This window comes from Sturnira hondurensis, unplaced genomic scaffold, assembly GCF_014824575.4.
Source record: "Sturnira hondurensis isolate 20B ecotype Veracruz unplaced genomic scaffold, ASM1482457v3 Scaffold0021632, whole genome shotgun sequence".
Lineage (NCBI taxonomy): Eukaryota > Metazoa > Chordata > Mammalia > Chiroptera > Phyllostomidae > Sturnira > Sturnira hondurensis.
Genome location: NW_028094263.1, coordinates 2,287,520 through 2,303,831, shown reverse-complemented (window position 1 = coordinate 2,303,831; position 16,312 = coordinate 2,287,520). Strand labels below are relative to the sequence as shown.

Below are 16,312 nucleotides of genomic sequence, written 5' to 3'. Positions count from 1 at the left end.
TTCTATAGGAAACCTAAAGCGGGCTCTTTCTTTAGAAGGCTTAGAATGGAGAAGCTGAAGTACTTTGTTGCCCCCTTGTGGACAGAGCCAGTACTGCCGATGAAACAGAATCGGTTCCTGCGGAGCAATGAATGAATGCATCTACCCGAAGGGCCCTTTCCAGAGGTTGTACATACATCCTTGGGGGTACAACTGCAGAAGCAAACAGCAACAGGGTGCCACACAGTTCTTTTGTTTTTAGTTTTGAAATATCTAATGAGTTGAATAGTCAAGCACAGACGAGATATTTCTGGGAGGGTTAGATTCTAAAACAGTATTTCCCACCAACTTGCAAAGGCAACCAAACAGTCTCGAGGCCCAGGCAGGATGTGAGCTGGCACCTCTGCCCTTCTGGTCACATGGTCCCTCTCACCTGTAAAAGACAGGTAGGAACAACCTGATTCTTTGGCACATCGGGTACAGAGACAGGCTCTTTGGTTGGTGAAAACCAGCAATGCAAGTATCAGATTTCCTCCTGAAGTTAAGCAGGATTCAGCTTCTGGCTCTTCTTGCCCCATCCCCATTTCCTATGCCCCCCAAACAGTTTTCAAGTAATGCACAACACCCCCAGTCTCAGCAGAGAAGGTCCCCTGGTGTAAAGGGAACCTGGGACTCGGAAGCAGAGGGGGACACTGCTCAGGGGCAAGCGCCCTTCCATACTTGCTCCAACATTTCCTACCGCGGAAGACATGACACACACCAGCACTGTCTCTGGAATGTGGCTTCTCCAAGCGTGAACCCACCACGGCTCTCCATGCATCCTGCCCGTGACCACACGTTCTGTCGTGGTTACTTCAGGTAGCCAGTTCCTCCCCAAAACAGGCAAGCTTCTAGGTCAGTAACAGGGGACTCTCAAGGCAAATAAAAGCGGAAAGTATGAAAACAACAAGACACCCGTGTCACGTCCTGTGGAAGCGGACCTCTGGCACTTTGTAAACTAGCCTTCATCCCAAACAGCCAGCGAGAGACTTCCGGCGCCTTGACCTTACTCACTGTCAAACACGAACCAACTCTCAGGGTTTTGCACTGACCGCCAAAACACACTGTCACTGGAAAGAAAGGACCGAGGACCATTCACAGCTGCCTTCTTAGTGTGCCACTCGTTGGTTTTTAGTCTTGAAAACCTGAGTGTTAGTATTATTAATTTGAAGGAAGGAAAGAGGCATGACATCTTAAGTCAAAAGGAAAGATCTGGACTAAGACCGAAATACTCAATAGCTCCCATTCACATAAAAAAAAACAACACAACAACCCCAAAACCCAACAATAGAAAAACAAAAACCCAACAAACAATTCAATCCAATTTCCACATTTTAAAGCGTTTTCCATTTTGAGGGAGAACAGAAAGGAGCGAGAGGCCTGTACACAGCACCGACCTCGGTCCTGACTGGAAGATGAGCCAACGCTAAAATGTCTCACTAATAAGGTGCGCACGTCACACGGAGAACACACTGTCAACTCCCTTCTACTACATCCTTCATAGAGCATCTATCACTCATATTTTAAAACTTAATCAGAGGAGAACAAGTAGAAAAGGAAGTACTGGAATCACCGAGGGGCTAGAAGATGGGAGAGGCAGGTGGGAAACCAACGCAGGACTTGCGATTAGAATGAAGCCACGGGCACAACCTCGCAAAATGTTTCTGGAAGAGACGGGACGCCGAAGACTGGGGTGCAGCAACAGCAGCAGGCGGGGTCCCCCAGAAACGGGAGGCATTCGGGAAGACTGGGAGGAGCAAAAGATATTCAAAGGACATGCTCGATGACCTTGAGTTTTAAAAGAACGTCTAGTTGCTGGTGAAAGAAAGGAAAAGGAAAAGTAAGGTAAGGGTAAAATATCCCATCCCTAGAGACGTAATAGGTAAAGAAGTAAGATGTAAGTTAAAAATGCAATCTAAGCATGACATGGGGAAACCAAACAGAGATGTTCAAAACCCTCTGTCCCAAGGTCTCAGCTCTCCTGGGAGCCAGACCCACCGGGACGAGGGCGAGCCCCAGTGCTCACGGAGAATGAGAGTCAGAGGTAGGGGTTAAACCGGGGGAAGGGCGTTCCGGGATGCTGGCTTTCTGAAGGCACTCAGGGGCAGGGCGAGAGAGACTGACGCAGCGGTGGGTAGTGGAGGGTCGGAGCGGGGAGTGTCTGTCTGTGCATCTGCCGTTCGGAAATAAAAACTGCAGGGACATTGTGACAATACACGTCTTAGGAGAAATACACAGAGTAACGGTAGGAATCCACTTTATAAGCAGTTTCTCACAACAATATACCTTCTGCGTAGGGAATAGGAAAAGAGGAGTTTGTCTTCCAAACAGGCAACTCTGCAAAATAGTTTTGACTTAGATGAGGAATTTGATAAATGGTACATTATCTGGTTCTTTATTCAAATTTACTCCACCTGAAACTTCAAAGTTGCGACAACCAAGGAGTTTGATTTTCCTTTGAATCGTGCAAAATCTATCTTCTAAGACAAAAAGACCTGATCATAAAGTGTATAAAAAGTCTAGAGTATAAAAGTATAGAATTATGAAAATGGATGCATTGACAGCAACTGCTATGGCTTCCATAGGGCGGAGGGGTCTCTGGCCTGCTTTCACGAGGTAGTGTCCAGGGCTGGAGGGTCATCGTTACCTGTCCTACATGCTACAGATGACGGGAGCAGGCCAGCGACTGCTAGTGCATAATAATGCCACTATCTCTAGTGGCCAATGACCTCTCATTCCTGAAAAAAAAATGACCTTTTGGGAAATTTCTTACCTTGGTTGAAGCAAAGGAAAAAGAAAGCCCAATTATTTATTTGCTAAACTTTACCGTCTGAAGAGTTCCGAGTGAGTTTATTTTTGTAACAGTACATAGCTGATAAAACCCCTAAACCTAATCTAACCGCTTTTCCATCAAATACTTCCCATACAGTCCAGAACAGCATCGAAATGTCCATCGTGTGGACCGGCAACGCAATGAAGGATGCCTGTTCTGTACAGTAGCTCAAATAGAAAGGTTTCTCTAACTTCGGTTTTCTTTCATTATTTTTTTTCTTACAATAAAACCCACCACCATCTGTGTCCCACTAACTGAAATGTGCAAGATGGGGTAAATATATATACATCTGCCACGGATTTCTTTTTCTGCTTGATCTTCTCAAAATTTCAAACGTCCAGTGAAATGAAAATTAAACTAAACATACACATCCACTCCACAAACATAAAAACTGGAAAAAACTGTCAAGAGTAGAAAATGCCCATGTCCCAAGTGTCTCTGCAGGGTATCTTGCCTTCGGTCAGTGCAGGAGGCACAAGCCGAGTCGGGGGAGCGTGTGACCGCAGGGGGAGGCGGCTCCCGCCGGCGCAGTGTGAACGGAGACGCTTCGCCCACGCACTGTCGGGGCTGGTCGTCGTCCACAGAGAAGCGCGAGTGGGAAGGGCGGGCTGGGAAAGCTAATGGACCTGATGTGCGAAGGCCTCTTTGAACCCCCCCCTAAGGTTTTATGTAGCGGCCTCCCTGTTCACTGGAAATAACAATCAAATCACAGAGACACGGAGATGAGGCCACATGCCTCTCCACTGTTCATCTCCTACTTCGATGGAAAACCTCACTCGGTCTGAGCCTACCCGACTTCACGTGAGAGAGCAGCAAGCAGCCTTTCCCCAAGGCCGAGAAAGACTTTATATTTCAATGATAAACCCATGAGAAAAGAATAGAAAAAGGAGGAAAAGCAGTACCAACTCAAGAAAGTCCCTGCGAATTTTCCTCAAGCAGGTCTCAACCCCAGCAACGACACATGCCTTTGAAGACAACACAGCTAAGTGACGAGAGACAGCCTCAATCTGTGTGGTGCGCAGAGGTGGCCGCTGTGGCCTTTGAAAGAGGCATTTAAGTACAGATAGTGGCTGAGAGCCCAAACCCCTCCACAGTCCTTCATGAACAGACAGCAAACGGGGACAAGTTTCAAAGCCATGGGGCGCTCCTGCTGCCAGTGGGAGAGAACTGTGACCTCAGGAGAGGCCGCGTCAGATGCACGGCCCTGGGCGTGAGTCTGGAGCGTGCTGCACCCCATGTGCGTGCATGTTTAAGGCTTAACCCTCGACTTCTTGTACTCAGAGGCGCCAAAGTTGTGAATACTCTTAATGCATTTTGCTCTTCACAGGTAACACGACACTGATAAGGAGTCAATTACGTTCTGGGCATTTCCCTCAAGACCACAAATCCTGAGTCAGAAAAGGTATACTTATATATAGAAAAAACCTGCAATTTCCAGAATGTCCCACAATACCATTCGCTTAGAACTGCATTGTGTGACAGTGCTGATTTAAAAAAATTTTTTTTTTTTTGCTTGAGTGGTGGTGATTATTTGCTTAAGACTGGTTTTCCTATGTATGTGGCAGAGAATTTCTTATGGCTATATTTGCTTGACTAAAAGCAATCGAAGATGACTCCCTGAATTTTCCAGTGTATAATCATAGTACACCTCATAAAACAGTTGCTTCGGTGGTCTCAGGTCCAGAAGTCAGAACTGCTGCCCTATACCACAAATTTATGTAGGACGAAATAAGGTGCAGCCAATTAACTACGCTTCAATTTGCAGCTTTAAAAACTAATTTTAACGTTGCAGGCTTGGCCACGAGACGACGGCCTGCCTGCATAGAGGCAGGGCCCCGCAGGCTCGTCGTGGGTCGTGGGGCTGGAAGGAGAGTGGAGCAGCCGGAGGCAGCCACCCAAGGTCAACAGTCACACCTGGGGTCAACCCTCCTCATTGGTTTGGGTGCCTAGTTAGTTGCTCAAAGAATGTATCCACGTATTTAAAACACCGTTCTTTAGAAATTACATCCAAACCAGAAGGAAAGTTGTGTTTTGAGATACTTTTCTGCCTCATTCCAAAATTTTTCTATGCTCATTATAGAAAACAAAGGCAATGTTGGAGGAAGGAAGTGGACAGATTACACCAGAAAGCTAACGGTGAGGATGTAGTATTTTAAAAACAGGGACTTAACCTCAATGGAAAGAGCTCCACTTTGCCCACCACAGAGCTTATCGGCCAGAAAGGTGCTTAGAGTATGTCTGCATATGTAAAAATAAAAATAAATAGAAGCCAGGGTTCTGATTCAGGCAATGGTTTAAGAGGCTGAGGAAAGAAAATGAAAAAAAAATTCAAGATTTAAAAAATCATGCCAGGCAGAGAAAGTGAATAGACCTAGCGTTGGAATTCAGTTCTCTGAGGTGAAAAATGACAAACTTTTTAGCTCTACTGAGTCTGGATGCGCTTGCTCAGTACAACGCACCAGCCTGTGAGCCCCTGGGTTCCGCCTCGCCTTCACCACGGCCCTGGCCCACTGCGCTCTCCAAGCTTGAAAAAGCGCCGGGACAAAGGCCCAACACGAGAGCTGCCCTCACCGCCTGTGCACGCCGCCGCCGAACTACTCGCAGAGGACACGGCGACACACGCAGTTGCCCCCCTCACCACAGATCTCAGCTGCGCTGGACTAAAGCTCCAAGTGGTGGACCCACCCGGGGGTGCGGCAGCTGCTGTGAAACATCCGTGACAACGCTGGTCTGTGTCACCGCCCAGGTTTCCCTGCCACTACCGGCGACCTCGAGTCTGTGATTTTAGTGTACTGCTTTCCATAACGGTTCTAGAAACATAAAGCAACCTCAAAACAGGAAGTGCACTGAGACTTCGATGTGTCATCCCACGGGGGCTGAACACGAACCCAGTTCCACGGGAAGTGCGGGACAGACGCGGCCGGGATGAGACGGCTCCACCACTTCCTCCTCCGGATGCCAGCGCCTTGACTCGGCCCTCCAAAGCCTGCGAGCTGCGGGCGGCGGCCCGGAGAAGGCCCTGCGCTCTGCTAGCGGCCCACTTGACGGGACACGGAGGATGGGAGCGTGCCAGGGAGCCCAAAGACACTTGAGTGTTAGGCAGAGACTGAAAAACCACCCAGGACCGACGCGAGATCTGCAAGCCAAACCTCACCTTCCCGTGACCCGGTCCGGAGACCCTCTCAGACACACCCAGTCTCCGCAGCACCTTTGAGTTGTACGGGTGTAAGAATAACTTTGAACTATAGAAGTTATATGCATCTTTAAGAATCACATTTTGATGATTATAAAAATTTTTTTCTAGTTTACAACATAGGTCCAGCTACACTGAAAAAATTACACCGCTTATTGAAATACATTTCATTTTAGAAACAGACTACTAAAGTCTATACAAAAACTCTAAAATAATTTCTGTAGTAAAATAAAGAGTGCGTCAGGAGAGCTACACGAAGGAGAAAACTTCCATCTTTCTCTATAATGCTTGGTATGCGGTGAGGCGTGGCTAGCTCAGCTCTGCAGCCAGCACCGAACGCTGAAAAGAATTCATCCCGATACACAGTGACACAGTTAATGCTCTGGGTTAACCTCACAGCCTTCCCGATTAGCACAAAGGAAACCAGGCCTGTCCCCTCTTTGAGGAGAAGTCCAGGATATAAAAGCAAGCATACCTCATCGGCTGATAGGAAATTATAAAATTCCACAAGTCTGAGTACTTGAAATTTAGAAAAGTCACCAGAAAATGCAAGCAAATTGGGCTTCGGTTTGGTGGTCCCCTGGTTTAGATGACAGTCCCCTCCGTGAGCTCGGGGTGGTCTTGCTCACCCCTGGGTGTGCTGATTCGCCGAGACGACGGCGGAGCTCCTGGTGGGGGCCGAGGAGTCTGCCAGCTGCAGACACACTCACCAGCCCCTCTGCGCGCTCACACGTGGGTGCCCAGCTCGCGGAGAACACACGCAAGGAGGTGGATGTTAGTGATGCTGTGCTGGACTGTTCTTCTCTGCCAGGTGCCGCAGAAAGCTGTCCTCGCCCTGGCCTCTGTGATTTAAAGGCTCGCTCTTGAAGAGCGCTGGAGGGGGGGGCAGGTGAGGCACGGGAGGGATGGGCAGGTGGTGTGGGTGATGAGGGTGTGGGTGGATGTGCAGGTGCGAGAAGGGGTGGGGGATGGGCCGAGGGGGCAGAGTGCTCACAGGGTTCATGTTCATCGGAGGGGCGGGGGTGGTGGGGGTGTTCGCCACGGATGGCACCGGGGCGGCGGGGGAGGTCGTGAGCGGGATCTGGACGGCGGGCGGCACGTTCACCGGGCTGGTCACCCGAAAGCACTTCTCCTTGTGGGCCTTGAGCATGTTGGAGAAGCGGAACCGCTGGCCGCACACGTCGCACGGGTAGGGCTTCTCGCCGGTGTGCGTTCTACGGTGCCGCTTCATGTTGGGGCGGCTGGTGAAGCTTTTGCCACAGATTTCACAGATGAAGGGCTTCTCTCCTGAGAGGAACGGAGACACACACACACAATGATTAACTCCTTGGCGGTAATTAGGTGCTCAAGCCATTCCTCAGGTTAGAAAGGACGACTCCTCTCCCTCATGGCGTCCTATGTGCTAACACGGTCTCCCAAAGTGGGGGCTTGGCAAGTATGAGTCAAACTTACATACAACTTATTGTCCTATCATCTAGGTTAGGTTCCAAAGAAATGGCACCCACAGCAGTGACCTTCACACCCTACAGGAAGGACCGTTCATACGGCCTTTCTGGGCTCAGGGGAGCTACCGCCACGGACCACTCTCCCCTCTAAGTTCAGGCAAGTTACTGCGATCCGTTAGTGATGTCTGACATTGCATCCAAAAGTGAGGTTTTGCGGGTAACGTCCTGTGAGTAGCTGCGTCTCTTGGCGTCCACTCGTGCTGAATCCTTAGAGTGGGCCTTACTCTCTAGTGCTGGACCTGGGAAAGGCCGGCCATGCTCAGCCCACAGCGCACGCCCTGCAAGGCAGTGCACCCCCACCCCACCCCCACCCCCGGCAGTGCCACTGGTACCTCCAAGGAACACTCAGTGTCCTGGTGTCAGCCTGCTCCAGGCCCCAGGAGACTCTGACAATCAAAAACGTCCCCACACCGCTTCCAAATGTCCTCGACACGTGGAGGGTTGGGGGTGTGGGTGCACCATTGCTTCTGGTTGGGAAACACTGAGCCAAGGGGTCAAAAAGGAAACAGAACCCTGCAGTTCTAAGGGCACTTGGGGAGAAGTTGGGTTTGGGTTCAAAGAGCTTCATTTTTAAGCTTCCTAACTTTCCTTTAGACTTATGCTCAGTGCCCTGCCATGTCTGCCTGCTTCTCGACCCAGGCTCCCGGGGGCGGGGGGGAACTAAATGACAGTTCAAGTCCATCGACCACGTCGTATGGGAGGCTGAGGTGGGGGCAGAGGACCTGGGCCACCTGTGCCTCAGTGACGACGTGGTTGTACTTATTGGTTCCTTCATCCAGGCTCAGTGTGCGTAGTTTGTACCTCACAGTAACTCCTGCTTTGAGGGAATTTGTTGTCATTTCAGTTGTCCACTTTCTTTTCAACGGTGGCCCTATGCTATTCCATGTAAATGCTACTGTGTGTTGGGTCTCACAGAGCCCTCAGCAGGGCTCTCGGTTTACGACCGTCAACCCTGGTGGCCCTCACAGTGACACGCCAGACGACTAACAGGCCTGTGCACAGGTTTTGTGATTCCTGTTCCCCTGGTAAGGAAATGAAGAGACTTGCGCACGGTTCTACAGCCAGCGCAGGGCCAGCACTTAAAACTGCAATCTGGCCCCAGAGTCATCTTCTGGCACTTCCCGCCTCGCTGCTCTGCGCGCTCCTGCACACTCCACAGAAGGTTCTCCCCCTCCTCCTCCTCCACTCTGGGGTGCTCCCACACCAGGAGCATGCAGCCCTCATTCCGCCTTTGAAGCCCTCTCCCCTCGCCCTCCCTGCATCAAGGCCGGCACTTCCCTTCCGCCCCCGAGAGAGTGGCCTGAACGGCCAGCAGGGCCCTGCGCTCTGCGGTGCCGCGTCTCTCCTCTCCTCCAGCTGCTCTCCACCCTGCCGGGCCCTCCCTGCGGCTCCCAGCCGCCTTGCCCGAGGAGCCCAGCTCCTGCTCCTGCTCTTNATTCCGCCTTTGAAGCCCTCTCCCCTCGCCCTCCCTGCATCAAGGCCGGCACTTCCCTTCCGCCCCCGAGAGAGTGGCCTGAACGGCCAGCAGGGCCCTGCGCTCTGCGGTGCCGCGTCTCTCCTCTCCTCCAGCTGCTCTCCACCCCGCCAGGGCCTGCCGGGCCCTCCCTGCGGCTCCCAGCCGCCTTGCCCGAGGAGCCCAGCTCCTGCTCCTGCTCTTCGGCCCACTCCCTTCAGCTGCCTAAAGACCTCAAATTCTACATTAAGTGGAGTTTTAATCAACTATGATACACCCACCGGATAGAAAGAACCATTAAAAACAATATTACAAAAGTACAGAAATATAATTATTGACATAAAATCTATAATCTATTAAGGTTATAGTATACTAAGTAAAACAAGCAAGTTATAAAAAGTACAATTATCTACTTAAAAATTTTAAAGATGATTCACTTATTTATTCATTAAGATTATTTATTTATTTTTAGAGAGAAGGGAAGGGAGGGAGAAAGAGAACGAGAGAAACATCAATGTGTGGTTGCCTCTCACGTGCCCCCTACTGGGGACCTGGCCTACAACCCAGGCATGTGCCCTGACTGGGAATTGAACTGGTGACCCTTTGGTTTGCAGGCTGGTGCTCTGTCCACTGAGCCACACCAGCTAGGGTGATTTTATTTCTTTCTAGAAAGAGGGGAAGGGAGGGAGAAAGAGTAAGAGAGAAACATCAATGTATCTGAGAAATATCCATCAGTTCCCTGTTGCCCACCACTGACAGGGATCAAACCCGCAACTCAGGTATGTGCCCCAACTAGGAATTGAACTGGCAATCCTTTGGGTTGTGGGACAACGTCCAACCCACTGAGCCACACTGGTCAGGGCTACTACCCTGACTGGGTAACAGATATAGAAAAATACATACAGAAAAAATATGGACAGGAATACAACAGATGTCATCAGTGACTGTCTCTAGGTGATGGGATTATGAGTGATACCTTATGTATTTTTGAACTCATGTACATTCTGGTTTTCTAAAGCAAATGTTTACTTGTTCTACAAAATACATTATAGGAATCCTGCTTTGGAACCTACTGAGCTCCAGGGGCCCTCTGTTCTGGGTTTGGTACTCACTCCCACGTCTCTGAATTACTGACTCACTAACACTTCTTAGGTGCAGTAGACCCTTTACTCACAAACAGCATGCGTTTCACGGAAGTTTATTGGCTTTTAACTTTGTTAGGTGCTCAAACTTGGCTCTAGTCCTGGGTCTCTCTGACCACCTCCCACTGTAGACTTCTAGGATAGTGATTTGCCACAGAAACACCAAAAACTGTTAGAACTCTCCTGCCACAAATCCATGGATTCAAATTAAAATGGGTCCTTTTTATATGAAAATATGGGTCCTTACTCTATATGAAAATAACCTTTTATTTTCATTTCTTAATGTCCTACCAAATTTCCCACATTTGTTGTTCCAGACACAAGGCCATGATCCCAGCCCCCCACTTCCCACTATTCACAAAGCCCGTCTCCTGACTGTGCTAAGGACTGATGTCAAGGTTCCCCTGAAACCCCAAGGTGTGATTACAAAGAGGCTGAAATAAGGAAAAGTCAAAATGAAGTGTTTGAAACTGACCACCTGTACAATGTCCCACTTTAAGGAACAGCTGGCCAGCGGGTGGCTGGAGATACACTAACAACTAATTCCATCCAGGGACCTAGAAGCACATGTACGTATCTTTATGGACGCATCTGAAGATGTGGTAACTGTCACATGTGCTAAAGCCACCCAGACTGTAACAAACAGGACTGTCACGAGTCTGAAGAAGGAACATATGAATGAAGACAGAATCTGCAGGGCGGATAGAAAAGAACAAGAACCCGGTGAGCTGTCCCTTGCAGGGTTCAAAGGAAAGAGACCTGGCCAGCAGATACAAGCATTCTGCGGGCTCGTACGGGCACCCTTGAACAGCGCCAGACATTGGTCCTCCTGAGCTTCAAACGCATTTTACAAGCAGCCTACTGGATGTTTCCACCTGAATATCCCACAGATGCCTCACAACTAACAAGTGAGAAATGAAACGCACTATCCCACCAGCAAACCTGCTCCTCCCCCCACCACTCTCTGTCTTCACAGATGGTTTATAAGCTCCAAATACGGAACCAACACTCGACCCTTCCCTCCCACACCACCGCCATCCAATCAGGCTCCAAGCTCACTGGACTCTACCTCGTCTGTCACTCTGATCTCGCCCGCTGCTATTCCCACAGTCCTCGCCATCACAGTCACTCACGGGAACACGGCCAATACCCACCCAGCTGGCCTCACCGTCTCTGTTCCTGCCCCCCGCCTTTCGTCCACTCTCCACACTGTGGCTTATGGCTGTGTGTGTGTGTGTGTGTGTGTGTGTGTGTGTGTGCGCGCGTGAGAGAGAGAGTGAGAGAGAGAGAGGGACGGAGGGAATCTGGTCCTGCTTTCCCATATCACGTCTTACCACACTTCCTGCCCACCCCCCCAGTGCATCAAACTAGCTGACCCCGCGTAGTTCCAGGTACTTACTGCGCTCCCGTCCCCAACCCACTGCTATGCCTTGCTTGTCTGTGACCCCAACCTGACTAGAAGCTCTGCGAACCTGGGACTACTTCAGTCCTGTTCATCATATAGCAGCCCCATTCAGCAGATCCTCCTAAGTACTTGTTAATGCTTGGACAGACCCTTCCCCCCACAGCCCGGGTGTGCCACAGCGGGACATCTGGTGAGTGCATTAGGTCTGCCCTAACGCCGACGGCCTCTTGGTCATAATTTAGCTGCTGATATAAATTATTCTTTAGGTGAGGAACATGCTTGCCAAAGAACATAAGAGTTTAAGCCACTGACACTCAGCCTTTTCACTGCAAATAAATCAGCCATTTCGTTTCTGTATCAGTAAGACTGTTTAGCTCATACCAATTCCTGATCCCCTCGAGTGCACCAGTTTCTGGGAGCCGAAAACCAGACTCAGGGATGGTGCTTCCTGCCCTCGTGATGCCCTGGGACTCTCTCCATTTTACTACTTGTTACATTAAATCTGTATCAGAATCATTACGCATATGGCTCTGCAGTCAGACTGCCCTGGACAAATTATTTAATCTCCGAGCCTCAGTTTTCTCACCTGAAAAATGAAGATAATAGTAACAACAGGTTGTTGTGATAAGTTGAAAATACCAGAAAAGTGCCTGGAACGGTGCCCAGCACATGGCCAACACTCGCTACCGCTGTTGCTGTTACCACCACTGTCACTGCTGCCGAACTGTTCGCTCCTTGAGAACAAAAATTGAGTCTGAACTCACCCCTGTGTCCTTAGGCGCTTAGTGCTGTGCCTGGTATGGGATGAGCCAGCAGCCCCTCTGTGCTGAACTCAGCCACGCGCACTTCACCCTGAGAGGCCCTGCCTGAGGGCGGGCTGGTGTCCCTGGGTAAGATCCGCCTCACTTCTCTTCAACTGCGGCCCAGCCACCGTGGGCTCCTCCAGTGGTCTCTGCCCCTCCAGAACAGAGTCTAATGTGGTGCCACCCAGGCACGAGAGAGCTGTCCCTTCTCTCCCTTACAGCTAACCCTTCTGCCCGTGTCCCCTCAGGCACTACTGTCACCCTCACTCACCCTTCCCAAGGAGCCAGAGGCCTGCAGGGGTGGCCCGACCTGCTTTCGGGTGCCCTGCTCAAGAGGGGCAGAGCCAGGCCTATCTGGCTGTGTCACACACCTGCCTTCCCAGTGTGAGTGCCACACATGATATTAAAAGGCAGACAGTGAACCAGGGAAAGAACTTTAATATCACCGTCCAACGAGGTCCAGTATATATAAATGCACATAAAGAGCTACGGTAAACAATGAGAACTGCAAGAGAAAGCTGAATACAGAAAAGGCACAAGAAACACAGAAAAGAAAATATACCGATACCCAATGAGCATGTGAAAAAATGTTCAATCTTACTTAACAATTAAGTGCAAGTTAATTCAATAGAAACCATTTCTCACCTGTCTAATCAGCAGGGATTTATCTGGCATTGCAACCAGCTGAGGAACTAGGTGTTTTCCCGCACAGTGGGCGCCCGGCTATTTTGCAACACACTACCAAGTCTGAAAAAATGTGCTAACCCCTCTGCCCTCATAATCCCATTTCTAGAAATTTACCCTAAATAATACTGTTTATCACAGTATTATCTACAACAGTAGAAAAACTGGAAACAAATAATCTAAATGTCTAATGGGAACTGGCTAAATAAACTGGAGATGACACGCTTTACTTTATAGGATGCTGTAAAAACTTGATTTTATTGACTAAGTGAGATAATGTGTGTGCAGCATTTAAGATAGTGCCTGGCATACACGTGCAGGACAAATGATGGCGACTATGACCATTAAAGTGACGGTGCCGTGGATGACACAATGCAGTGCAATAAACAGCAGGTCACAACAGAGTGGAAAGACCCAAACTCTGTCCTATCACTACGCACATGAGCACATGCGCACTCATGCACAGCGCCATTTATATCTACGTTACGAAACTAAAGAATTCTTATGAATGTATGCCAAAATGTTTGTCTACTGATTGATTTTTTTAAGGGGGGAGAAGGAGGGAGGGGGAGAAAGGGAGAGAGAGGAACGTCAATGTACTGTCCACTCATTTATGCACTCATTGGTTGGCTCTTGCATCTGCCCTGACTGGGGATCAAACCCACAACCTTGGTGTTTTCAGGACGACGCTCTATCCAACTGAGCTACCTGGCCAGGGCTGGCCAAAACATTGACAGTAATGATCTATCAGTGATAATATTATGGTACATTTTAATTTTGTTTTCAATTTTCATATTTTCAAATATAGTTGAATAGGTAGGTGTTACTCTCTTAATGAGAAGGATAAAAATTTAAGTGACTTTAGAAGAAACAGGCAATGTTCAGTTTGCCTCACTGGTCCAAGGATACTTGACATAAAATTTTATTCAGCAAATACATTAATCACAAAATAAACAGACTGTCATATTACGGACATTTAGGGTCTGAAGAAAGAAAGAAGGACAAAGGGGAAAAAGGGAAGCAATGCAGGGGAGCAGGAGAGGAAGGAACGGGGAGAAAGATGCACAGGTGGGCACGAGGGGACGGGGCGGGGGGGGGGGAGTGCGGAGGCGGAGGCCCCGGGAGCTGCAGGTCTCTTCCCACCCGGCGTCACCTGCCGGGCACCGCCACGCGCCCAGCACTGTGTGTGAACGTGACACAACTGTCACCTTCAGAAACCTATTTTCCGTCTAGTTCCATCGTTTCCTGCAGAATAACCAAACCCAAATCCTAGAAGGGACTCAAAACTTACAGCCTCTCCAAGAGCCACCAAATTAAAAGAGCATTTGCTAAATATTCTATATATTCTGTTCTCCATTTAGGCTTCAAAATTCTCATTATCTTTTGAGGTGTAATTTACTTAATTAAATTCTTCATCTAGCCCACAGGTGGCAAACGCAAGGCCTGTGGGCCGAATCCGGCCTCCGCCTTGTTTCTACCCAGAGGCAGTGCCAAGCTCCTTGCCCCTAGTTAAGGGGTAGTTACATTTACACAGTCCTAAAGTTACATTCGGCCCTTTGAAGGCAACCACGAGGCTTCTGTGGCCCCTGGTGAAAATGAGTCTGACACCCCTGAATTCTAGCCTAATTCTTAAAATCTGAGGGTGCTCTGCTCTGAACGGGAAGGAAGCCCAGCAGGCAGGCATTCCTCTTTGGACTTAAACAGAGAAATGGAAGCCACGGAGACCCAGTCGCGGGCAGGAATGCCTCAGCACTAGTTAAGCAAAAACGACACCAGGGAAGCAACGTGACGCCTGTGGCCCCTTCCAGCTCCGTCACTCTGCAGGGCGGCAGTTTCCAACTCCTTCACACCACGGCGCACACGAACCAATTACTAACATTCCACAGCACACACCTAAAAACTGACTAGGCACAATTTGGATTCATTCACACTACTCAGCTGTTGTTGTGTTGGCTGCTGTCATTTTTTATTTGACAATCTAAGGGAAAAGAGGTCAGTGCCCCTGACTAAACACTACATGTTTTAAAAATTCCTGTGGCACACAGCTTGAAAAATCACTGCTGCAGACTAACAGAGCCTAGAATCTTTTTCTTTTAAGAGTTTATTTATTTTTAGAGAGAAGGAAAGGGAAGGGAAGGGAAGGGAAGAGAAGGGAAGGGAAGGGGAAAGGGAGGGACAGAAACATCAATGCGTGATTGCCTCTCACATGTACCCTACCAGGGACCTGGCCCACAACCCAGGCATGTGCCCTGACTGGGAATTGAACTGGCGACCCTTTGGTTCCCAGCCTGGGCTCAATCCACTGAGCCACACCAGCCAGGGCAGAGCCTAGAATCTTATTAGAGTCTATTTAAAAGCCTGAAAAATGTTTCATGTTGTTCAATTTGCACAAAGACAGCTAATACCAAAATGTCCAGTTGAGGCTGACCCCCGATGATGGCGTCTTCAAGGGGAGCTGCGATTGTAGCGAGTTCCCTGGCAGCTTCCATGGTCCGAGCCCACAGTGTGGAGGTTACACCCCGAAAACACAATGTGCTCACAGCGTCATTCAACCCCACTAGATGGGTGTGTTCCTGAGGAGCAGTGACTTTTCCTAAGTTAAACCGATCAACGGTTAAGAGTACTGACAGGCTGTTCCATCCCAAGTGGTCGGTGTCCCCCATTTTTAAAGGTCCAGAACCCTTTCCTTGGGGGAAAAAACATACACAAAACAAGTTTCCTGCCGTTTCAGGAGACCCCGCGCCCCCGGCATCCATTCTCTTGAAGGAACCTGCTGTTGAAGGGCACCGACAATAATCTTTTTACAAACAGAGTTGCGAAAGCCTAACCCTCGGTGTCGTCAACCTACGCGTCTGCACTTCGGGCTCGCCTAAGTGAACTTCCCGCTCACCAGTGTGCGTCTTCATGTGCTCGTCGAAGTACTGCTTCATGTTGAAGTCCTTGCCGCACCACTGGCACATGAACTGCTTGTGCCCGATGTGGATGCTCATGTGGGAGCGCAGCTGGTACTTGTACTGGAAGCGCTCGTCGCAGTTCTGCACGGACACAGTGGGGATGCGTGAGGGAGACGCGTGAGGGCCACGCGCGGCAGCGCCCCCCTCCCCCGAGCCCGCCCCCCTCGGTCGGCGAGACAGCTCTGCCGCTGCCACGACACAGGACCTGCTTCTGTCAACTACTTCACTTCGCAGCGACCCTGCAGCTGCGCCTCCAGGAAAAGGGACATTTTCATGCCGTGACCACTGACACATGCCCAACCCCCGCAAGTTACTAAAGGCA

At 49.7% G+C, this 16,312-nt stretch overlaps 1 protein-coding gene across 5 annotated transcripts in view; it reads right to left on the bottom strand.

Annotated features, from left to right (window-relative positions):
* Positions 1-229: 229 nt before the first annotated feature.
* ZNF652 (zinc finger protein 652) overlaps positions 230-16,312 on the bottom strand; it is a 59,698-nt gene continuing 43,615 nt past the window's right edge. For all 5 annotated transcript variants that reach the window (XM_037033538.1, XM_037033540.1, XM_037033535.1 and 2 more), the window contains 2 exons: positions 15,927-16,071; positions 230-7,331 (listed from right to left, as the gene is read on the bottom strand). In XM_037033538.1, coding sequence (XP_036889433.1) covers positions 6,820-7,331; positions 15,927-16,071 — 657 coding nt within the window. In that variant the 3' untranslated portion in view covers positions 230-6,819. The remainder of the gene's footprint in view (positions 7,332-15,926; positions 16,072-16,312) is intronic.